The 25,170-nt window shown below is 42.6% G+C and overlaps 1 protein-coding gene across 2 annotated transcripts in view; it reads right to left on the reverse strand.

Moving 5' to 3' along the window:
- LOC124011476 (transcription factor COE1-A-like) overlaps positions 1–25,170 on the reverse strand; it is a 128,043-nt gene that overhangs the window by 102,035 nt on the left and 838 nt on the right. For both annotated transcript variants that reach the window (XM_046324906.1, XM_046324905.1), the window contains exons 2-6: positions 24,312–24,468; positions 23,403–23,466; positions 19,846–19,901; positions 19,487–19,560; positions 7,071–7,139 (exon numbers count right to left, since the gene is read on the reverse strand). In XM_046324906.1, coding sequence (XP_046180862.1) covers positions 7,071–7,139; positions 19,487–19,560; positions 19,846–19,901; positions 23,403–23,466; positions 24,312–24,468 — 420 coding nt within the window. The remainder of the gene's footprint in view (positions 1–7,070; positions 7,140–19,486; positions 19,561–19,845; positions 19,902–23,402; positions 23,467–24,311; positions 24,469–25,170) is intronic.

The raw sequence follows: 25,170 nt of genomic DNA on the forward strand, positions 1-25,170 counted from the left end.
GGCTGTGTTGGGTGGTGTGGGCTGTGTTGGGCGGTGTGGGCTGTGTTGGGCGGTGTGGGCTGTGTTGGGTGGTGTGGGCTGTGTTGGGTGGTGCTGGGCGGTGTTGGGCGATGTGGGCTGTGCTGTGCTGTGCGGGCTGTGTTGGGAGGTGTGGGCTTTGTTGTGCGGTGTGGGCTGTGTTGGGTGGTGTGGGCTGTGTTGGGCGGTGTGGGCTGTGTTGGGCGGTGTGGGCTGTGTTGGGCAGTGTGGGCTGTGTTGTGTGGTGCTGGGCGGTGTGGGCTGTGTTGGGTGGTGTGGGCTGTGTTGGGCGGTGTGGGCTGTGTTGGGTGGTGCTGGGCGGTGTGGGCTGTGTTGGGCGGTGTGGGCTGTGTTGGGTGGTGCTGGGCTGTAATATTTTTTGGGCTGCACTGGGCTATGCTGGGCCATTTTGGACTGTGCTGGGCTGAACTGTGTTGGGCTATGCTGTGCTGGGCTGTGCTGGACTAGGCTGGGCTGAACTGTGCTGGACTGTGTTGGGCTGTGTTGTGCTATGATGTGCTGGGCTGTGATGTGTTGGGTTGTGTTGTCCTATGCTGTGATGTGTTGGACTTTGCTGGGCTGTGTTGTGCTATGTTGTGCTGGGCTGGGTTGGACTGTGCTAGACCATGTTGGGCTGTGTTGTGCTGGGCTGGACTGTGTTGGAATGTGTTGGACTGTGCTGGACTGTGCTGGACTGTGATGTGTTGGACTGTGCTGAGGATCAGGTGTGAGGATAGCAATAGCTAACATCAAATTAGGACACAGAAAAAATATGTCCTCCTTTTCCTCTCCATCACACACACCTCCTGGATTAGAAAATAGGTCAGGTGAGAAAAGAGAAGGACAGAAGGAGAAAGGAGCACTTTGTGACATCGGATGATGTAAAAAGGGGCTTTAAAAATACATTTGATTGTTTGAGAGGAGGATGTACTTGCTTGCTCATTTTGCAGCAATATATTCTTATCAGTTGTAATAGCCCATTCAGCATTTCCACAAACAAGGAAACAAACTACACTGAACACCTTCCTAATATTGAGTTGCACACCCTTTTGGCCTCAGAACAGCCTTCAATTCTAAAGCCATGACTTGTACAAGGTGTCGAAAGCGTTCTGGCCCAGGTTAACTCAAATGCTTCCCACAGTTGTGTCAAGTTGGCTGGATGTCCTTTGGGTGGTGGACCATTCTCGATACACACAGGAACCTATTGAGCTTGAAAAACCCAGCAGTGTTGCAGTTCTTGAGGCAAACGAGTGCACTTGGCACCTACCACCATACCCTGTTCAAAAACACTTACTTTTTTGTCTTGCCCATTCACACTCTGAATGGCACACGTACACAATCCATGTCTCAATTGTCTCAAGGCTTAACTTCTTGGTGATTGGGGGGCAGTATTGAGTAGCTTGGATGAATAAGGTACCCAGAGTAAACTGCCTGCTACTAAGCCGTAAAAGCTAGAATATGCATATAATTAGTATATTTAGATAGAAAACACTCTGAAGTTTCGAAAACTCTTTGAATGATGTTTGTGTGTGTAACAGAATTCATATGGCAGGCGAAAACCTGAGAAAAATCCAACCAGGAAGTGGGAAATCTGAGGTTTGTAGGTTTTCGAAGATACAGTGGGATATTGGTCATGTTGCACTTCCTAAGGCTTCCACTAGATGTCAACAGTCTTTAAAACCTTGTTTGATGCTTCTACTGTGAAGTGGGGCTGAATGAGAGGGGATTGAGCCAGGTGTCTGGCAGATTGCCAAGAGCTAGTGACACGCGGTCATGTGAAAGTTAGCTTGCATTCCATTGCTTTTCTACAGACAAAGGAATTCTCCGGTTGGAACATTATTGAATATTTATGTTAAAAATATCCTAAAGATTGATTCTATACTTCGTTTGACATGCTTCTACGACCTGTAATATAACTTTTGGGACTTTTCGTCCAACATTTTGGCTTGATTTCACGCGCGTTTGAATATACTTACCAAACATCCTAACAAAAGGAGCTATTTGGACATAAATGATGAACTTTATCAAACAAATCAAACATTTATTGCGTAACTAGGATTCCTGGGTGTGCATTCTGATGAAGATCATCAAAGGTAAGTGAATATTTATAATATTATTTCTGACTTCTGTTGACTGCACAATATGGCGGATATCTTTTTGGCTTGTTTGGTCTCTGAGCGCCGTACTCAGATTATTGCATGGTATGTTTCTCCGTAAAGTTTTTTTTAAATCTGACACAGCGGTTGCATTAAAAATCCTTCCTTAACATGCTTCCTCCCCTTCATATATACTGATTGATGTGGATTTAACATTTGATTTGACATCAATAAGGGATCATAGCTTTCACCTGGATTCACCTAATCAGTATATATCATGGAAAGAGCAGATGTTCCTAATGTTTTGTGCACTGAGTGTATGAGGCTGGAACAGACTCAATTATAAACTGGGTGGTTTAAGCCCTGAATACTGATTGGCTGAATGCCGTGGTTTATCAGACCATATGACATGGTTATGGCAAAATATTTATTTTGGTAACCAGTTTATAAGAGCAATAAGGCACCTCGGGGGTTCATGATATATGGCCAATAAACCGCCGCTTTGCGTCATGCTTAAGAATGGCCCTGCGCTGTGGTAAATTGGCAAAACACCACGCCATTTTGGGCCTTAACGCTTAATTATAGAGTACCAGTCAAAAGTTTGGATACATCATTCAAGGGATTCTCTTTATTTTGACTATTTTCTACACTGTAAAATAATAGTGAAGACATCAAAAGTATGAAATAACACACATGGAATCATGTAGTAACCAAAAAAGTGTTAAACAAATATATTTTATAGTTGAGATTCTTCAAAGTAGCAACCTGTCATGACTTCCTCCGAAGTCGGTTCCTCTCCTTGTTCGGGCGGCGCTCGGCAGTCGGCGTCACCAGTCTTCTAGCCATCATCAATCCACTTTTCATATTCCATTTGTTTTCCATCAATCCACACCTGGTCTCAATATCCCCCATTACATGTTGTGTATTTAACCCTCTGTTCCCCCCCATGTCTTTGTGTGGAATTGTTTATTGTAAGTGCATGTGCACGTTTTCTCTGGTGCGCGACGGGTTTTGTACCAATTTGTTTATTGTTCTGGTTTCCGGTGGTTTTATGAATAAAACTGCTCCGTTGATTACCCAGTTTTGCTCTCCTGCGCCGGACTTCCCTGCCGCCAGTTACGCACTCGCTCACACCACCCTTTGCCTTGAACCCAGCTTTGCACACTCTTGGTATTCTCTCAACCAGCATCATGAGGTAGTCACCTGGAATGCATTTCAATTAACAGGTGTGACTTGTTAGAAGTTAATTTGTGGAATTTCTTTCCTTCTAAATACATTTGAGCCAATCAGTTGTGTTGTGACAAGGTAGGGGTGGTATACAGAAAATAGCACCATTTGCTAAAAGACCAAGTCCATATTATGGCAAGAACAGCTCAAATAAGCAAGAGGTAACCACAGTTACGTATTCTGCAGAGGATAAGTTCATTAGAGTTACCAGCCTCAGAAATTACAGCCAAAATAAATGCTTCACAGAGTTCAAGTAACAGACACATCTCAAAATCAACTGTTCAAAGGCAACTGCGTGAATCAGGCATTTGTGGTTGAATTGTTACAAAGAAAGCACTACTAAAGGACATCAAAAAGAAGAAGAGACTTGCTTGGGCCAAGAAACATAAGCAATGGACATTAGACGGGTGGAAATCTGTACTTTGGTCTGATGAGTCCAAATATGAGATTTTTGGGTCTAACCACCGTGTCTTTGTGAGACACAGAGTAGGTGAACGGATGATTTCCGCATGTGTGGTTCCCACCGTGAAGCATGGAGGAGGAGGTGTGATGGTGTCGGGGTGCTTTGCTGGTGAGACTGTCAGTGATTTATTTAGAATTCAAGGCACACTTAACCAGCATGGCTACCACAGTATTCTGCATCAATACACCATCCCATCTGGTTTGCGCTTAGTGGGACTACCATTCGTTTTTCAACAGGACAATGACCCAACACACTTCCAGGTGCTGCATCAGATGACCTGCCCTCCACAATCACCCAACCTCAAGATGATTTGGGTTGAGTTGGACCGCAGAGTAAAGGAAAAGCAGCCAACAAGTGCCCAGCATATGTGGGAACTCCTTCAAGACTATTGGGAAATAATTCCAGAAGTTGGTTGAGAGAATACCAAGAGTGTGCAGAGCTGTCAACAAGGCAAAGGGTGGCTACTTTAAAGAATCTGAAATATAAAATATATTTTGATTTGTTTAACACCTTCCGTTACTACATGATTCTATATGTGTTATTTCATAGTGTTGATGTCTTCACTATTATTATACAATGTAGAAATATGAAATAATAAAAAAGAATCCTTGAATGAGTAGGTGTGTCCAAACTTTAGACTGGTACTGTAACATGGAAACTTCCCCTTCGTCTTATAACCACTTCTCCAATGCTGTACACCAGCCTCTCTCCTCTATCCTCTCTCTCCCCTCTCCTCTCTCCTCTATCCTCTCTCTCCCCTCTCCTCTCTCCTCTCTCCTCTCTCTCCCCTCTCCTCTCTCGTCTATCCTCTCTCTCCCCTCTCCTCTCTCCTCTATCCTCTCTCTCTCCTCTCCTCTCTCCTCTCTCCACTCTCCTCTCTCCTCTCTCTCCCCTCTCCTCTCTCTCCCCTCTCCTCTCTCCTCTATCCTCTCTCTCCCCTCTCCTCTCTCCTCTCTCCTCTCTCTCCCCTCTCCTCTCTCCTCTCTCCTCTCTCTCCCCTCTCCTCTCTCCTCTCTCTCCCCTCTCCACTCTCTCCCATCTCCTCTCTTTCCTCTCTCATCTCTCTCCCCTCTCCAATCTCTCCCCTCTCCTCTCTCTCCCCTCTCCTCTCTCCTCTCTCCTCTCTCCTCTCTTTCCTCTCTCTCCTCTCTCCCCCCTCTCCCCTCTCCAATTTCTCCCCTCTCCTCTCTTTCCTCTCTCTTCTCTCTCTCCTCTCTCCTCTCTCCACACTCTCCCCTCTCCTCTTTCCTCTCTCTCCCCTCTCCTCTCTCCTCTCTCTCCCCTCTTCTCTCTCTCCTCTGCTCTCTTTCCTCTCTCTCCACTCTTCTCTCTTCTCCCTCTCCTCTCTCCTTTCTCCTCTCTTCTCGGTTCTGACTTAGAATATGTGGACAACTACAAAAACAACTACAAATACCTAGCTGTCTGGCTAGACTGTAAACTCTCCAATCCAAAATTAAATCTAGAATCAACTTCTCATATCGCATCAGAGCCTCCTTCACTCACGCTGCCAAACATACCCTCGTAAAACTGACTATCCTACCGATCCTCGACATCGACGATGTCATTTACGAAATAGCCTCCGACACTCTACTCAGCAAACTGGATGCAGTCTATCACAGTGCCATCCGTTTTGTCACCAAAGCCCCATATACTACCCACCACTGCAACCTGTGTGCTCTCGTCGGCTGGCCCTCGCTACATATTCCTCACCAGACCAACTGACTCCAGATCATCTATAAGTCTTTGCTATGTAAAGCTCTGTCTTATCTCAGCTCACTGGTCACCATAACAACACCCACTCGTAGCACGAGCTCCAGCAGGTATATCTCACTGGTCAACCCCAAAGCCAAACACGTCCTTTGGCCACCTTTCCTTCCAGTTATCTGCTGCCAATGACTGGAACGAATTGCAGAAATCGCTGCAGTTGGACACTTAAATCTTCCTCACTAGCTTTAAGCATCAGCTATCTGAACAGCTTACCGATCGCTGCAGCTGTACACAGCTCATCTGTAAATAACCCATCCAACTACCTACCTCAGCCCAATATTGTTTATATTTACCTTTTTGCTCTTTTGCACACCAGTATTTATACTTGCACATCATCATCTGCACATCTATCACTCCAGTGTTAATTTGCTAAATTGTAATTACTTTGCTACTTTGGCCTATTTATTGCATTACCTCCCTTATCTTACCTCATTTGCACACACTGTATATAGACTTTTTCTATTGTATTATTGACTGTATGTTTGTTTATTCTATGTGTAACTCTGTATTGTTGTTTGTGTCACACTGCTTTGCTTTATCTTGGCCAGGTCACAGTTGTAAATGAGAACTTGTTCTCAACAAGCCTGCCTGGTTAAATAAAGGTGATTTTTTTAAGGACAGTACAGGCTGGAGGTTCAGCTTGTTTCACTGAGACTGATACAGGTACAGTACAGGCTGGAGGTTCAGTTTGTTTCACTGAGACTGATACAGGTACAGTACAGGCTGGAGGTTCAGCTTGTTTCACTGAGACTGATACAGGTACAGTACAGGCTGGAGGTTCAGCTTGTTTCACTGAGACTGATACAGGTACAGTACAGGCTGGAGGTTCAGTTTGTTTCACTGAGACTGATACAGGTACAGTACAGGCTGGAGGTTCAGCTTGTTTCACTGAGACTGATACAGGTACAGTACAGGCTGGAGGTTCAGCTTGTTTCACTGAGACTGATACAGGTACAGTACAGGCTGGAGGTTCAGCTTGTTTCACTGAGACTGATACAGGTACAGTACAGGCTGGAGGTTCAGCTTGTTTCACTGAGACTGATACAGGTACAGTACAGGCTGGAGGTTCAGCTTGTTTCACTGAGACTGATACAGGTACAGTACAGGCTGGAGGTTCAGCTTGTTTCACTGAGACTGATACAGGTACAGTACAGGCTGGAGGTTCAGCTTGTTTCACTGAGACTGATACAGGTACAGTACAGGCTGGAGGTTCAGCTTGTTTCACTGAGACTGATACAGGTACAGTACAGGCTGGAGGTTCAGCTTGTTTCACTGAGACTGATACAGGTACAGTACAGGCTGGAGGTTCAGCTTGTTTCACTGAGACTGATACAGGTACAGTACAGGCTGGAGGTTCAGCTTGTTTCACTGAGACAACTCAACATAACAACTAAGACTTGACAGAAGCAACCCTGAGCTGCTCAATGCTCATCACACACCCTGGCACACCTTCCTCCTCTGTACAAATCACTGGCAGCACAGGGGTGGAGCCTGCTTACCTGTCAATGATGACGGGGTCAGAGGGCGTCTCGTTTCTGTTGCCACAGCTCTTCTTATCACAACACCGACTGAGAGAGGGATGGAAAGAGAGAGAGAGAGAGAGAGAGAGAGAGAGAGAGAGAGAGAGAGAGAGAGAGAGAGAGAGAGAGAGAGAGAGAGAGAGAGAGAGAGAGAGAGAGAGAGAGAGAGAAAGAGAGAGAGAGAGAGAGAGAGAGAGAGAGAGAGAGAGAGAGAGAGAGAGAGAGAGAGAGAGATAGGGAGAAGGAGAGAGAGAAGGGGGAGAGAGAGGGGAGAGAGAGATTACAGAGAGGAGAGAGAGATACAGAGAGGGGAGAGAGAGAAATAATGAGAGGGAAGAGAGAGATAGGGAAGAGAGAGTTTGGGAGAGGGGAGAGAGAAATATAGATAGGGAGAGGGGAGAGAGAGAAATGGGGAAAGAGAGAGAGATGGGGAGAGAGAGCGATAGGGAGAGAGAGATAGCGAGAGGGGAGAGAGGGGAGAGAGAGACAGAGATAGGGAAAGGAGAGAGAATGTGTGTTCAATCAAAAAGGTGCCTAACAGATCAGTCAATCAATTAAATCAACATAGTATTAGTAAGTAAGGTGAGGTGACTAAGGTTATCAGGAAATGCAGGGACAGAGACAGCTTCGGGTTCAGAACTCTCTGAAGCCTCCGGGGCTCTATTCTCAGTTAGCACCATGTCTCTATTCTGTCGTCATTAGAAAACCAGACATTCTATCTTCTCTATTTCCCACAAGGACTCTTTCTCCACATCCCTCCTTTTCTCCCTCCCCTCCTACCTTTCTGCAACTCTCTTTCTCAATTCAATTTAAGGGCTTTATTGGAATTGGAAACATTGCCAAAGCAAGTGAAGTAGATAATTAACAAAAGTGAAATAAACAATAAAAATAAACAGTTAACATTACACTCACAGAAGTTCCAGAAGAATAAAGACATCACATGTCACATTATGTACAAATAGTACAAGCTAAAAAATAAATAAACATAAATATGGGTTGTATTTACAATGGTATTTGTTCTTAACTGGTTGCCCTTTTCTTGTGGCAACAGGTCACAAATATTGCTGCTGTGATGGCAGACTGTGGTATTTCACCTAATAGATATGGGAGTTTATCAAAATTGGGTTTGTTTTCAAATTCTTTGTGGATCTGTGTTATCTGAGGGAAATATGTCTCTCTAATATGGTCATACATTGGGCAGGAGGTTAGGAAGTGCAGCTCAGTTTCCACCTCGTTTTGTGGGCAGTGAGCACATAGCCTGTCTTCTCTTGAGAGCCAGGTCTGCCTACGGCGGCCTTTCTCAATAGCAAGGCTATGCTCACTGAGTCTGTACATAGTCAAATCCTTCCTTAAGTTTGGGTCAGTCACAGTGGTCAGGTATTCTGCCACTGTGTTCTCTCTGTTTAGGGTCAGTCACAGTGGTCAGGTATTCTGCCACTGTGTACTCTCTGTTTAGGGTCAGTCACAGTGGTCAGGTATTCTGCCACTGTGTTCTCTCTGTTTAGGGTCAGTCACAGTGGTCAGGTATTCTGCCACTGTGTTCTCTCTGTGGTCACAGTGGTCCGGTATTCTGCCACTGTGTTCTCTCTGTTTAGGGTCAGTCACAGTGGTCCGGTATTCTGCCACTGTGTTCTCTCTGTTTAGGGTCAGTCACAGTGGTCAGGTATTCTGCCACTGTGTTCTCTCTGTTTAGGGTCAGTCACAGTGGTCAGGTGATCTGCCATTGTGTTCTCTCTGTTTAGGGTCAGTCACAGTGGTCAGGTATTCTGCCACTGTGTTCTCTCTGTTTAGGGTCAGTCACAGTGGTCAGGTATTCTGCCAATGTGTTGTCTCTGTTTAGGGTCAGTCACAGTGGTCAGGTATTCTGCCACTGTGTTCTCTCTGTTTAGGGTCAGTCACAGTGGTCAGCTATTCTGCCACTGTGTTCTCTCTGTTTAGGGTCAGTCACAGTGGTCAGGTATTCTGCCACTGTGTTCTCTCTGTTTAGGGTCAGTCACAGTGGTCAGGTATTCTGCCCCTGTGTTCTCTCTGTTTAGGGTCAGTCACAGTGGTCAGGTATTCTGCCACTGGTCAGGTATTCTGCCACTGTTCTCTCTGTTTAGGGTCAGTCACAGTGGTCAGGTATTCTGCCACTGTGTTCTCTCTGTTTAGGGTCAGTCACAGTGCTCAGGTATTCTGCCACTGTGTTCTCTCTGTTTAGGGTCAGTCACAATGGTCAGGTATTCTGCCACTGTGTACTCTCTGTTTAGGGTCAGTCACAATGGTCAGGTATTCTGCCACTGTGTACTCTCTGTTTAGGTATTCTGCCACTGTCAGTCACAGTGGTCAGGTATTCTGCCACTGTGTTCTCTCTGTTTAGGGTCAGTCACAGTGGTCAGGTATTCTGCCACTGTGTTCTCTCTGTTTAGGGTCAGTCACAGTGGTCAGGTATTCTGCCACTGTGTTCTCTCTGTTTAGGGTCAGTCACAGTGGTCAGGTATTCTGCCACTGTGTTCTCTCTGTTTAGGGTCAGTCACAGTGGTCAGCTATTCTGCCACTGTGTTCTCTCTGTTTAGGGTCAGTCACAGTGGTCAGGTATTCTGCCACTGTGTTCTCTCTGTTTAGGGTCAGTCACAGTGGTCAGGTATTCTGCCACTGTGTTCTCTCTGTTTAGGGTCAGTCACAGTGGTCAGGTATTCTGCCACTGTGTTCTCTCTGTTTAGGGTCAGTCACAGTGGTCAGGTATTCTGCCACTGTGTTCTCTCTGTTTAGGGTCAGTCACAGTGGTCAGCTATTCTGCCACTGTGTTCTCTCTGTTTAGGGTCAGTCACAGTGGTCAGGTATTCTGCCACTGTGTTCTCTCTGTTTAGGGTCAGTCACAGTGGTCAGGTATTCTGCCACTGTATGTCTGTTTTTTTTTATTCTTCCCAGTGGTGTCAAGTTTTTAGTAAAAATGGTGCCGGAGAAGAAGGCTCACATTTTACGTGTCTCCAACTGATTGTAGTTTTTGTTGGTATTTCCGTTGTTTGTAATGTCTTGCCGCTACCATTCCTTATGACTGGAAATAACTTCTGGACATCAGGACTGCGATTACTCACCATGAACTGGCAGAATCCTTCTTTTATTTAACGAGTCTGACGAGCCTGACGCCAACGATATACTGCTTTCTTGGGAACAGGCCCAGATCCCATTGATTTGTGTGAAGAGGAAGAGGAGGAAGAGGAGAAAGAGGAGCCAGAGGGCGGGCTGCCTTCTGGGAATCGGTAGGGGATCGAATAAACCCCACTTCCTTCCATTCTGCTAGCAAACGTGCAATCTTCAGAGAATAATATCGATGACTTACGCGCAAGATTAAACTACCAAAGGGGGCATTCATAACTGTAATATCTCATGCTTCACAGAGTTGTGGCTAAACGACGACACCATCAACATACAGCTGGCTGGTTATACGTTGTACAGGCAGGATAGAACAGCTGCGTCTGGTAAGACAAGGGGCGGCGGACTATGTATTGTTGGAAATAACAGCTGGTGCACAATATCTAAGGAGGTCTCGAACTATTGGTCACCTGTGGTAGAGTATCTCATGATAAGCTGTAGATCACACTATCTACCTGTATTTTTCGTAGCTGTTTACATACCACCACGGTCAGAGGCTGGCACTAAGAATGCATTGAATGAGTTGTATTCTGCCATTTGCAAAAAAGAAAACGCTCACCAAGGGGTGGCGCTCCTAGTAGCCAGGGAAACTTAAATCTACCAAATTTCTATCAGAATGTTAAATGTGCAAACAGAGGGGAAAAAAATTCTGGACCACCTTTACTCCACACACAGAGACGGCTACAAAGCTCTCCCTCGCCCTCCATTTGGCAAATCTGACCATACTTCTATCTTCCTGATTCCCGCTTTAAAACTAAAATGAAAGCAGGAAGCACCAGTGACTAGATGAATAAAAAAGTGGTCAGATGAAGCAGATGCTAAGCTACAGAACTGTTTTGTTAGCACAGACTGGAATATGTTCTGGGATTCCTCCAATGGAATTGAGGAGTACACCACATCTGTCATTGGCTTCATCAATAAGTGCATCGAAGACGTCGTCCCCACAGTGACCATATGTACATACCCAAACCAGAAGACATGGATTACAGGCAACATCCGCACTGAGCTAAAGGATGGAGCTGCCGCTTTCAAGGAGTGGGACTCTAACCCGGAAGCTTATAATAAATCCCGCTATGCCCTCCGACGAACCATGAAACAGGCAAAGCATCAATACTGGACTAAGATCGACTAAGATCAAATCGTACTCTGATGCTCGTCGGATGTGGCAGGGCTTGCAAACCATTACAGACTGAAGAAGGGAAGCATAGACGAGGGTTGATGTTTGAAAAACTTTGTCGGCGGCATGGAGTAAAGATTCCTGCTGCGGCAGGGTGTTCGGTGGAAGAATGTAGCTTAGCAGTTGCCGCTATCATTGGGTATGAGAGCATAAAATCAGCCTCCAGGACGAATAGCACTGTGGTGATATTCTTAGATTCCATTGAAAAGGTGAATACGATAGTTGAAAATGGTGTTGTATTGCACACTCGTCCTCGGACAATAATGTACCAAATACGCAGACGTCAGTATTTCCTCTTATGAACCCGGCAAAGAAAGTAATACTTTCTAAAGTGCCACCATTTGTTAGAGATGAAGTGATGGAGCGAGAGTTATCTCTATTTGTTAGAGATGAAGTGTTGGAGCGAGAGTTATCTCCATTTGTTAGAGATGAAGTGTTGGAGCGAGAGTTATCTCCATTTGTTAGAGATGAAGTGTTGGAGCGAGAGTTATCTCCATTTGTTAGAGATGAAGTGTTGGAGCGAGAGTTATCTCCATTTGTTAGAGATGAAGTGTTGGAGCGAGAGTTATCTCCATTTGTTAGAGATGAAGTGTTGCAGCGAGAGTTATCTCCATTTGTTAGAGATGAAGTGTTGGAGCGAGAGTTATCTCCATTTGTTAGAGATGAAGTGTTGGAGTGAGAGTTATCTCCATTTGGTAGAGATGAAGTGTTGGAGCGAGAGTTATCTCCATTTGGTAGAGATGAAGTGTTGGAGCGAGAGTTATCTCCATTTGGTAGAGATGAAGTGTTGGAGCGAGAGTTATCTCCATTTGGTAGAGATGAAGTGTTGGAGCGAGAGTTATCTCCATTTGTTAGAGATGAAGTGTTGGAGGGAGAGTTATCTCATCATGGTCAACTTGTATCTACAATAAAAAAGGTTATTTTTGGATGCAAATCTCTTTTCCTGAAACATGTCGTATATCATAAGTTCACATGATTTTAAAAAAGGATACTGACGAACTGAATTTAGCATTCAGTTTTAAGATTGACGGATTTAATTGTGCTCTATGCTTTTACTGAATCAATTACAAACTTTGGCTGTGGGAAGAGTGGGACATTTGGTATGTTATTGTCCCGAGAACGAGCGTGCAGACCCCGGAAGCAGCTCTAGCGTTGGTGCAGCTAATGCACCACCGCGAAGGGATGAACATGCTAAGGGTTCAGGGGAAGGGAGAAGGTGGGCAGATGTGGTTGAAAAAGTAGGAAAGGAGAGTGGTGTCACTACAGGGGCTTTTACGGTGGATCAGAGCAAAGAGGGAGGGGAAACAGCCGGTGAGACTGGGGAAACAGCCGGTGAGACTGGGGAAACAGCCGGTGAGACTGGGGAAACAGCCGGAAAGAATTGGAGGTCAACTGGAGATTGAAATGTAGGTTCTCATTCTAAGAGTAATTTAGAGATTGATAAATCAGTTGAGGATGAACAGGAAGTAGAGATTGATAAATCAGTTGAGGATAAACAGGTTGAAGTGATGGTGCTATTTCCCTCTGGGGAGGATAGCGAGAGTGAGTCATCTGACGCATCACAACAAAATAGCGAGAGAAATGGGGTGGAAGGGAGGTATGGGATTGAGAAGGTATGTCAATTTCTGAAATTGACAAAAGAGAAGAAATATATGCAGGATTATGTAACAGATGTGATTTGTTTATTGAATATGCAAAGGTTCTAATGTCAAAAATAACGCAGGGAGGTTTGACAAGCCTGAAATCGCTAGACTGAAGAAAGTTGTTACGAGAGTAACAGGAAAGGAAATTAAAGAGGAAATTAAAGAGTTCAGTCGTAGCCTTAAATCTGTAAAGTGATGTGTTTTCTGTCTCTTACTCTGTATTTATATTTTGTTTGTAATATTGAAAATGAAGTTATGGCAACAAGAGTGTGGGGGGGGGGGGGGCAGTGGTGTGTAGTTCTCAAAAGGGTTTTGGACTTTGTCATATAACGTTGAAGAGGTAGTTGAGCATTAGAGCGAGGTATGAAAACATCACTATGTGTTTGTTAAATGTATTTGCCCCAGGATGGTAGTTGAGTGTATGTTTTTTAGAGACATTATCAAATAACATTGAGAAATGTAACACTGAGGCTTATTTATTTCTTGCTGGGGATTTTAACTGCACAGTCAGTGATTTAGATAGAAACCACAAAGAACCTCATATAGCCTCAAGGACTTTAAAAAAATGCCTTATTGTAACACGTGAGGCCCATGTGAGGCCCATGTGAGAGAGAACACCATCTTTCTGGCCAGGTAAAATAGGTTTTATTGTTTTGAGCATCAATCCCAGGTCTGTAAATCAAGTGTGATAACCCCAGTGGGATTTTCTGATCATTGTTTAATAACAGAGGTGGTGTTCATTAACGTTGTAAAACCCAAAGGCGCATACTAGCATTTTAATATAATGTTATTGAGTGATGCTCACTTCAGGAAATGCTTTAGTTTTTTCTGGGAGAGGCGGAGAGGTGGAGAGGTTTCTGGGAGAGGTGGAGAGGAGAGCTGGAGGGGAGAGGTTTCTGGGAGTGGTGGAGAGGTTTCTGGGAGAGGTGGAGAGGAGAGCTGGAGGGGAGAGGTTTCTGGGAGTGGTGGAGAGGTTTCTGGGAGAGGTGGAGAGGTTTCTGGGAGAGGTGGAGAGGTTTCTGGGAGAGGTGGGGAGGTTTCTGGGAGAGGTGGAGAGGAGAGGTGGAGAGAAGGAGGGGAGAGGTGGAGGGGTTTCTCAGGTTGAACTAGAACAACCATTGCCTTTGCAGGAGCTCAGGTTGAACTAGAGCAACCATTGTCTTTGCAGGAGCTCATGTTGAACTAGAACAACCATTGTCTTTGCAGGAGCTCAGGTTGAACTAGAGCAACCATTGTCTTTGCAGGAGCTCAGGTTGAACTAGAACAACCATTGTCTTTGCAGGAGCTCAGGTTGAACTAGAACAACCATTGTCTTTGCAGGAGCTCAGGTTGAACTAGAACAACCATTGTCTTTGCAGGAGCTATACACTGCATTAAAAGGCATGGAAAATGGAAGGGCACCAGGCATTGATGGGCTTCCCATTTACTTTTTAAAGTATTTTTGGGCCATGTTGGGAGAGGCTAGCAGTAGTTAACAATAGTTTGACCGGAGGGTTACTACCGATAAGCTGCAGGAGGGCTGTCCTCACCCTACTGCCAAAAAAAGGTGATCCTAGGGAGGTGAAGAACAGTAGGCCGGTGGCTTTATTGTGCACTGATTATAAGATCCTGTCCAAGGCTTTATCCAACAGGCTGAGGGAGGTGATGGGGCAAATCATACACACAGACCAGTCCTACTGGTTTCCGAGTAGGCAGATAGGGAATAACATTTCCCTGATTGTGGATTTCTTGGGTTGGATGCTGGTTTAATTTCAATTGATCAAGAAAAGGCATTTGTTCGAGTTGAACATCAATACTCATGGCACACTTTTGAAGAATTTGGTTTGGTTTTCGTTTTCTTCGCAGGAATGTTATATGCCATCGCTATAGAGCCACTACTAAATTAGAATTCACATTGAAGGGGTTACATTTCTGAGGATATTCCTCCTATTCGTCTCTCAGCCTACGCTGATGATATAGTAATGTTTGTGAAAAATCAAGCAGAGGTGGATAGTTTGAGTCTCATGGTTGAGCGGTTTAGGGGAATCTCCTATGTGAATCTGGTGAAGGGCAAAATCATCACCCTAAAACAGTTAAAGGCCATGGCTGGGCCCACCTCAATGGATGGAGGACGGGTGGCTGAACATTTGGGGTTGAGGTCGGAAAGGATTGTCAGACAACTGCTGGGAAGCTGCTGGAAGGCTCTGTCAGTAGCAGAGTGGTTTATACTTCATAATCACAAGAAGGTACAAAATGAAAATGCCCAATTTTCAAGACTACGGATTACACCAAATATCCCAAAGTCAGAAAGAAAAGCATTATTAGTGGATTTGAGAGGGTTGTAAGAGGTGGGTTTGGATGAGGTGAATGGGAAAGACATGATATGGGGTGTGTCAAGGTTTTGAATAAAGGTAAATTGAAGAATAGAAAATAAACTCCTTGGAGGGTAAAACTGGGCCTTGGTGACAAGGTAAAGCCAGCATGGAGAGCATTGTACAAGCCACAATTACAAAAGGGCACTGGTGACATGTAATGGAGGGTGTTGATGACAAGGTAAAGCCAGCATGGAGAGCATTGTACAAGCCACAATTACAAAAGGGCACTGGTGACATGTAATGGAGGGTGTTGATGACAAGGTAAAGCCAGCATGGAGAGCATTGTACTAGCCACAATTACAAAAGGGCACTGGTGACATGTAATGGAGGGTTTTACATGGCATCATTGCAGTTAATGCTTTTGTATCTGTCATTAAATCAGATGTTGGAGATGGATGTCTTTTTTGCAGCATAAGGAGAAACCATTTTCACTGTTTCATGGCGTGTGAGAGGATAAAGCCTCTTTGAAATACTAGAGTCTTTATTTATAGCTGTAGAGGAGACTCTCAATAACACTGTTTAATTTGGGGGTTTCAATATAGTAAGCAAAATAACATAAAATGTCAACAGTTACATTTTCTTTTGGGACAAGCTAAGATGTCGTCACACCCTGGTCTGTTCCACCTGTCCTCGTGATTGTCTCCACCCCTTCCAGGTGTCCCTTATATTCCCCAGTGTATTTATCCCTGTGTTTCCTGTCTCTCTGTACCAGTGTATTTATCCCTGTGCTTCCTGTCTCTCTGTACCAGTGTATTTATCCATGTGTTTCCTGTCTCTCTGTACCAGTGTATTTATCCCTGTGTTTCCTGTCTCTCTGTACCAGTGTATTTATCCCTGTGTTTCCTGTCTCTCTGTACCAGTGTATTTATCCCTGTGCTTCCTGTCTCTCTGTACCAGTGTATTTATCCCTGTGTTTCCTGTCTCTCTGTACCAGTGTATTTATCCCTGTGCTTCCTGTCTCTCTGTACCAGTGTATTTATCCATGTGTTTCCTGTCTCTCTGTACCAGTGTATTTATCCCTGTGTTTCCTGTCTCTCTGTACCAGTGTATTTATCCCTGTGTTTCCTGTCTCTCTGTACCAGTGTATTTATCCCTGTGCTTCCTGTCTCTCTGTACCAGTGTATTTATCTCTCTGTACCAGTGTATTTATCCCTGTGTTTCCTGTCTCTCTGTACCAGTGTATTTATCCCTGTGCTTCCTGTCTCTCTGTACCAGTGTATTTATCCATGTGTTTCCTGTCTCTCTGTACCAGTGTATTTATCCCTGTGTTTCCTGTCTCTCTGTACCAGTGTATTTATCCCTGTGTTTCCTGTCTCTCTGTACCAGTGTATTTATCCCTGTGCTTCCTGTCTCTGTACCAGTGTACCAGTGTATTTATCCATGTGTTTCCTGTCTCTCTGTACCAGTACCAGTGTATTTATCCCTGTGCTTCCTGTCTCTCTGTACCAGTGTATTTATCCCTGTGTTTCCTGTCTCTCTGTACCAGTGTATTTATCCCTGTGCTTCCTGTCTCTCTGTACCAGTGTATTTATCCCTGTGCTTCCTGTCTCTCTGTACCAGTGTATTTATCCATGTGTTTCCTGTCTCTCTGTACCAGTGTATTTATCCCTGTGTTTCCTGTCTCTCTGTACCAGTGTATTTATCCCTGTGTTTCCTGTCTCTCTGTACCAGTGTATTTATCCCTGTGCTTCCTGTCTCTCTGTACCAGTGTATTTATCCATGTGTTTCCTGTCTCTCTGTACCAGTGTATTTATCCCTGTGTTTCCTGTCTCTCTGTACCAGTGTATTTATCCCTGTGCTTCCTGTCTCTCTGTACCAGTGTATTTATCCCTGTGTTTCCTGTCTCTCTGTACCAGTGTATTTATCCCTGTGCTTCCTGTCTCTCTGTACCAGTGTATTTATCCATGTGTTTCCTGTCTCTCTGTACCAGTGTATTTATCCCTGTGTTTCCTGTCTCTCTGTACCAGTGTATTTATCCCTGTGCTTCCTGTCTCTCTGTACCAGTGTATTTATCCCTGTGTTTCCTGTCTCTCTGTACCAGTGTATTTATCCATGTGTTTCCTGTCTCTCTCTGACAGTTCGTCTTGTATGTTTCCAAGTCAACCAGCGGTTTTCCCTGTTCTCCTGCTTTTTGCATTTTCCTTTTCCTAGTCCTCCTGGTTTTGACCCTTGCCTGTTTAGGCCTGCCTTGACCATGAGCCTGTCTGCCACTCTATACCTCCTGGACTCTGATCTGGTTTTGACCTTTTTGCCTGTCCACGACCCTTCTCTAGCCTACCCCTTTGGATTAATAAACATTGTAAGACTCCAACCATTTGCATCTGGGTCTCGCCTTGTGTCTTGATAGATGTCATTTTTTTCTGAGCAGGAAACATAAAATAGATACTGGATATGGACAGGATGTAAGATGTGTTTTTAACGGATTACTCAAATCTAGAATGAAAGTGAATTTTGAGTCCTTCTCGGCTGTAAAAGATTGTTGTTGAGGAGAAGTGGGTTTATGAAGGAGCGGTTTGTTTTGTGAAAGAGAGAAAACAATTTTTTGTTGATGAAATTAGTTCATGTATATAAATTAAAAAGCATATATATATATATATATATATGCTTTTTAATTTAATTTAACATATTTTTATTTAGGAATGACACATTCCTGTGTGCCATTATTTGTGTTAATAATTAAGAATGAAATAAAGGTTTTATAAAAACTCAACTCTCTCTCTATACACTAGAATTCCAAAAGTATGTGGTCACCTGCTTGTCGAACAACTCATTCCAAAATCATGGGTATTAATATGGAGTTGAAGTTGGTCCCCCATTTGCTGCTATAAACGCCTCCACTCATCTGGGAAGGCTTGCTTCCATTCAGCCACAAGAGCATTAGTGAGGTCAGGCACTGATGTTGGGGAATGAGGCCTGGCTCACAGTTGTCATTCCAACTCATCGATGGGGTTGAGGTCAGGCCTCTGTGTAGGCCAATCAAGTTCTTCTACACCGATCTCAAAAAACAATTTCTGCATGGATCTCATTTTGTGCACAGGGGCATTGTTATGCTGAAACAGGAAAGGGCCTTTCCCAAACTGTTGCCACAAAGTTTGAAGCACAGAATTGTCTAGAATGTAATTGTATGCTGTAGCGTTAAGATTTCCCTTCACTGGAATTAAGGAACAAAGCCCGAAACATGAAAAAAGGTCCCAGACCATTATTCCTCCACTAAACATTACAGTCGGCACTATGCATTCGGACAGGTAGTGTTCTCCTGGCATCTGCCAAACCCAGATTTGTCCATTGGACTGCCAGATGGTGAAGCGTGATTCATCACTCCACTGCTTCAGAGTCCATTGACGGTGAGCTTTACACCACTCCAGAGCCACGCATGGGCACATAGCGGTCCTGTTCTGTGAGCTTGTGTGGCGGCTGAGCCGTTGTTGCTCCTACACGTTTCCACTTCAGTCCTGTTCTGTGAGCTTGTGTGGCGGCTGAGCCGTTGTTGCACCTACACGTTTCCACTTCACAATAACAGCACTAGCAGGGCAGAAATCTGATGCACTGACTCGTTGGAAAGGTGACATCCTATGACGGTGCCAAGTTGAAAGTCACTGAGCTCTTCAGTAAAGCCATTCTATTGCCAATGTTTGTCTATGGAGATTGCATGTCTGTGTGCTTGAAATAGCAGAATCCACTAATTTGAAGAGGTGTCAATATACTTTTGTATACATAGTATATCTCGTTCTCTCTCGCTCCTCTCCTCCTCCCATCCTCTGACTCTCCCTAACCCGAATCTCTCTCTCTCTCTCTCTCTCTCTCAGAACTGGGTCATGCTGTGGTCCCAATGTACCTGGGGAGAGTTGCATTTTGGGTAGAGGGGGAGGGGGAAGCAGACTGACGAGCCGTTTCTGAATAAACCGATCATCTGACTGTACCCAGGGGAGACAAACACACACTGAGAATATATGTTTGCATAATCCCTCTCTCTCTCTCTCTCTCTCTCTCTCTCTCTCTCTCTCTCTCTCTCTCTCTCTCTCTCTCTCTCTCCCTTTCTTTCTCTCTCTCTCTTTTCCCTGTCTTTCAACACGTTATCCGTCTTACCTGCACATAATCTCGTGAGTCAGTAGAACCCGGCACATCTCAGGGTTCTTATCCTGTCCCTCATAGATGATCGCCTGGAGAGGGAGAGAGGGAGAGAGAAAGAGAGAGAGAGATGTTTGTTAGTAAAACAGTTTGCCTCGTGGTGATTCTTCTTTACATCCTCACACAAAATGGTTTTCATCTGGTAGCATGAGATATATAACATGTGTGAGCAGTTGGTCTGCCAGACTGTAGTATAGTGCACCATCTGGCCCTTCCAGCACCTCTTCCAACATCCACAGTCCAGTTTCACCTCTCGCCAACTGCACTTACAAACACACACACACATACACTATCACAATTCATGAAAGAGATGGTACCTGTTTGGTCATGGAATCGATGAGGCGCACGTAAAAGTCCTGTTCTGTCCTGATACCTATAGGCAGAGTGAGATATACCATAAAGAGAGAGAGATATACAGTAAAGGGAGAGATATACAGTAAAGAGAGAATGATATACAGTAAAGAGAGAGAGAGAGAGACAGAGATACAGTAAAGAGAGAGAGAGAGAGAGAGAGAGATACAGTAAAGAGAGAGAGATACAGTAAAGAAAGATATACAGTAAAGATAAATATATACAGTAAAGAGAGAGTGATAAACAGTAAACATAAAGATATACAGTAAAGAGAGAATGATATACAGTTAAGTGAGAATGATATACAGTAAAGAGAGAGAGATACAGTAAAGATAAAGATATACAGTAAAGATAAATATATACAGTAGAGAGAGCGATACAGTAATGAGAGAGATATACAGTAAAGAGAGAATGATATACAGTAAAGAGAGAGATATACAGTAAAGAGAGAATGATATACAGTAAAGAGAGAGAGATACAGTAAAGATAAAGATATACAGTAAAGAGAGAGATATACAGTAGAGAGATATACCGTAAAGAGAGAGATATACAGTAAAGAGAGAATGATAGTTACAGTAAAGAGAGAGAGATACAGTAAAGATAAAGATATACAGTAAAGATACATATATATAGAGTAGAGATAGAGATATACAGTAAAGAGAGATATGCAGTTAAGATAAAGACAGACAGTAAAGAGAGAGATATACAGTAAAGAGAGAATGATATACAGTAAAGAGAGAGAGATACAGTAAAGAGAGAATGATATACAGTAAAGATAGCGAGATACAGTAAAGAGAGAATGATATACAGTAAAGAGAGAGAGAAACAGTAAAGAGAGAATGATATACAGTAAAGAGAGAGAGACAGATACGGTAAAGAGAGAATGATATACAGTAAAGAGAGAGAGATACAGTAAAGAGAATGATATACAGTAGAGAGAGAGAGATACAGTAAAGATAATGATATACAGTAAAGAGAGAGATAGATACAGTAAAGAGAGAGATATACAGTAAAGAGAATGATATACAGTAGAGAGAGAGAGATACAGTAAAGAGAATGATATACAGTAAAGAGAGAGATATACCGTAAAGAGAGAGATATACAGTAAAGAGAGAGATATACAGTAAAGAGAGAGAGAGAGATACAGTAAAGAGAATGATATACAGTAGAGAGAATGATATACAGTAAAGAGAGCGAGATACAGTAAAGAGAGAGATATACCGTAAAGAGAGAGATATACAGTAAAGAGAGCGAGATACAGTAAAGAGAGAGAGATACAGTAAAGAGAATGATATACAGTAGAGAGAATGATATACAGTAAAGAGAGCGAGATACAGTAAAGAGAGAGATATACCGTAAAGAGAGAGATATACAGTAAAGAGAGCGAGATACAGTAAAGAGAGAGAGATACAGTAAAGAGAATGATATACAGTAGAGAGAGAGAGATACAGTAAAGAGAATGATATACAGTAGAGAGAGAGAGATACAGTAGAGAGATATACAGTAAAGAGAGAGATATACCGTAAAGAGAGATATACAGTAAAGAGAGAGATATACAGTAAAGAGAGAGAGATACAGTAAAGAGAATGATATACAGTAGAGAGAGAGATATACAGTAAAGAGAGAGAGCTACAGTAAAGAGAATGATATACAGTAAAGAGAGAGATACAGTAAAGAGAGATATACAGTAAAGAGAATGATATACAGTAGAGAGAGAGAGAGAGATACAGTAAAGAGAGATATACAGTAAAGAGAGAGATGTACAGTAAAGAGAGAGATATACAGTATAGAGAGATACAGTAAAGAGAGAGAGCTACAGTAAAGAGAGAAAGATACAGTAAAGAGAATGATATACAGTAGAGAGAGAGATACAGTAGAGAGATATACAGTAAAGAGAGAGATATACCGTAAAGAGAGAGATATACAGTAAAGAGAGAGATATACAGTAAAGAGAGAGAAATACAGTAAAGAGAGATATACAGTAAAGAGAGAGATATACAGTAAAGAGAGAGATACAGTAAAGAGAGATATACAGTAAAGAGAATGATATACAGTAGAGAGAGAGAGAGATACAGTAATGAGAATGATATACAGTAGAGAGAGAGATACAGTAAAGAGAATGATATACAGTAGAGAGAGAGATACAGTAAAGAGAGAGATGCAGTAAAGAGAATGATATACCGTAGAGAGAGAGATACAGTAAAGAGAGATATACAGTAAAGAGAGAGATATACAGTAAAGAGAGAGATACAGTAAAGAGAGATATACAGTAAAGAGAATGATATACAGTAGAGAGAGAGAGAGAGATACAGTAAAGATAATGATATACAGTAGAGAGAGAGAGATACAGTAAAGAGAGATATACAGTAAAGAGAGAGATGTACAGTAAAGAGAGAGACATATAGTATAGAGAATGATATACAGTAGAGAGAGAGAGCTACATTAAAGAGAATGATATACAGTAAAGAGAGCGAGATACAGTAAAGAGAGATATACCGTAAAGAGAGAGGTATACAGTAAAGAGAGAGATACAGTAAAGAGAGAGAGATGTTAGAGATACAAATGGAGAGACAAAGATAGTTGGCCTATACCCTGAGTATACCAAACATTAGGAAAATCCTTCTTTAACCTGTCTCCTCCCGTTCATCTACACTGATTGAAGTGGATTTAACAATTGGCATCAATGAGGGATAATAGCTTTCCTCAGCATTGACCATGTCAGTCTATGTCATGGAAAGATCAGGTGTTCTGAATATGTTGTACTCACTGTATGTACTATTTGAATTGAATGCTGTTAGTGTTTGCGATGTGCTCAGAAACATAGACCTAATGGTCATTTCAGTTTCAGATTCAATTAAAATACAATATTCTGGATTGGTTCATGTTAAAACAGACAAAAGGCCATTGTTCACCGAGCCACATACATAAGGTCCAACTATACATGACATAGGCTATTGAATAAACTATTTATAAAAAGTAGATATTCAAAAATGATAGTATTAATAGGTTAATACTAATACTTACATTAAATTAATGATTTGTATAATAATAACAATCGGTGTTATTTTCATATTGAGGCGGCAGCGTAGCCTAGTGGTTAGAGCGTTGGACTAGTAACTGGACTAGAAGGTTGTGAGTTCAAACCCCGAGGTGACAAGGTACAAATCTGTCGTTCTGCCCCTGAACAGGCAGTTAACCCCCTGTTCCCAGGCCGTCATTGAAAATAAGAATATGTTCTTAACTGACTTGCCTGGTTAAATAAAGGTAAAAATAAAATATATATCAATAAAACATTTACTGTCATTTTTTAAATCCCATATATTTTATTCAAATCGTGTGTGTGTGTGTGTGTGTGTGTGTGTGTGTGTGTGTGTGTGTGTGTGTGTGTGTGTGTGTGTGTGTGTGTGTGTGTGTGTGTGTGTGTGTGTGTGTGTGTGTGTGTGTGTGTGTGTGTGTGTGTGTGTGTGTGTGTGTGTGTGTGTGTGTGTGTGTGTGTGTGTGTGTGTGTGTGTGTTGACCGTACCATTGCTGTATAGGAGCTGTAACCTGTACTGTATCCCATTGTTGGTTTTTTCCCCTGGCGTTTCCTGCCAAAACACACTCAGTCAAGTCATGAAGAGAAAATCAACAACACACACTCAGTCAAGTCATGAAGAGAAAATCAACAACACACACTCAGTCAAGTCATGAAGAGAAAATCAACAACACACACTCAGTCAAGTCACGAAGAGAAAATCAACAACACACAAAGATTTACAAAAGGCCAAAACATTATCTTAAATGTGCTAAAATATATATTTCAATATCAATATCAGAAACGATATATATATAATAACTTTAAAAAACGATATGTCAATCATTTCCAAAAAACGTCCCAAGATAAACAGAACTGATGGGAATGACTTCACTGCCTTAGTGCCATATACAAGTGAAATGACTATTGGTGGGCTACAGAATTCTGGCTTATAATACTATACTAATACATTATATTGTTTTGAACCAAATACATTAGATGTTAATACTGCAACAATAGCCTACTAGAAGAAAATTGCATGTCTAAAGAGTTGACTGGAGACACTTGCAAACTTGCATAAATAATTCAAAACGGTTAGTGCTGTAATATTGTCAATAGCTATAAATTATGCTACAATTTCGCATTAAAACAATGGAATATGAACACATGATCGACGCGCCCAGGGATTTGAATAATTAATACAACACAACGTATCGAACAGCTTGGACTGCGGATTACTTCCATGTGGTCTAAACTAATATAAGAAAAACTCTAATCCATATCTATATAAATTATTGTAAAACAACATTTGTATTGTTAATTGTAGTAGTAAATTAAGCAGTATATTAATACGGCTCATGTATGTAAATAAACTGCAGCAGATGTCAAATCAATGTATAATGTTTTAGGAAATCTCACTTTTTCCTTTTCAACAAATCCAACGAAGCTGGTTCTCTCGATCTCCACCGGCTGGCCTTGTCTGTCGTACAGAGCCAGCACAAAGTGGAAGAAGTTGGACTTGCGGAGGTTGGAGGGCGGTTGCTTCTCGAAATGTGCCCGGGCCAGAGCCACGCCGCTGCGGATACAAGTAGCACCAAGCCCCGTTAGCACAACTTTCACATGGATGCCACTAAATTCGCTCACAAATTACAAATTATTTCAAAAATTAGAAGTAAAAGAGTAAAACACTAAAGTTCTGGTCCCCGAAATCGTCAATATATCTTGATTTTTATTTTACATTTGAACCAATTTTTAAAAATAAATTCAGACTGAAATGTCATATTTGAAGTCATTTGCAAATGTCTGAAAACAGATTTGGGTCAAAACATATATTTACAAACTGTCAAAGTATAGCCTTAGCCAATATGAATAGTTTGGATTTGGTCGCTAACGTTACATGAATAGCCTATGCTAGATGGGGGCCGTTTTGTCGATTGTAATAATCAACCTGTCTCAAAAATAGTGGTTGTATTATTGTTTTACTGCGTTATAATTATTTACGTTTCATTATAAATAACTCAGTGCTAATAACTAGGCCCGTGTCTGACATGTTTTTAGTCCTTTGGATATAGTGTTAATTGTAATTGATTTAATAGGGTACTAGCTAATAGGCTACAGAAAACAGAAATAAAAACAGTATGTAGGCTATGCTATAGCCTAGCTTCAATCACAGACATAAAGGCTGCATGCACAAGCTATAATAAAATATCCCAAGTCAATATTAGGCTATACGCCCAGAAAAGAAAACCAGCAGTCCATTGGGAGCGCAATCCTGTCC

The sequence above is a fragment of the Oncorhynchus gorbuscha genome, linkage group LG23 (genome assembly GCF_021184085.1).
Source record: "Oncorhynchus gorbuscha isolate QuinsamMale2020 ecotype Even-year linkage group LG23, OgorEven_v1.0, whole genome shotgun sequence".
NCBI classification, from domain to species: Eukaryota; Metazoa; Chordata; class Actinopteri; order Salmoniformes; family Salmonidae; genus Oncorhynchus; species Oncorhynchus gorbuscha.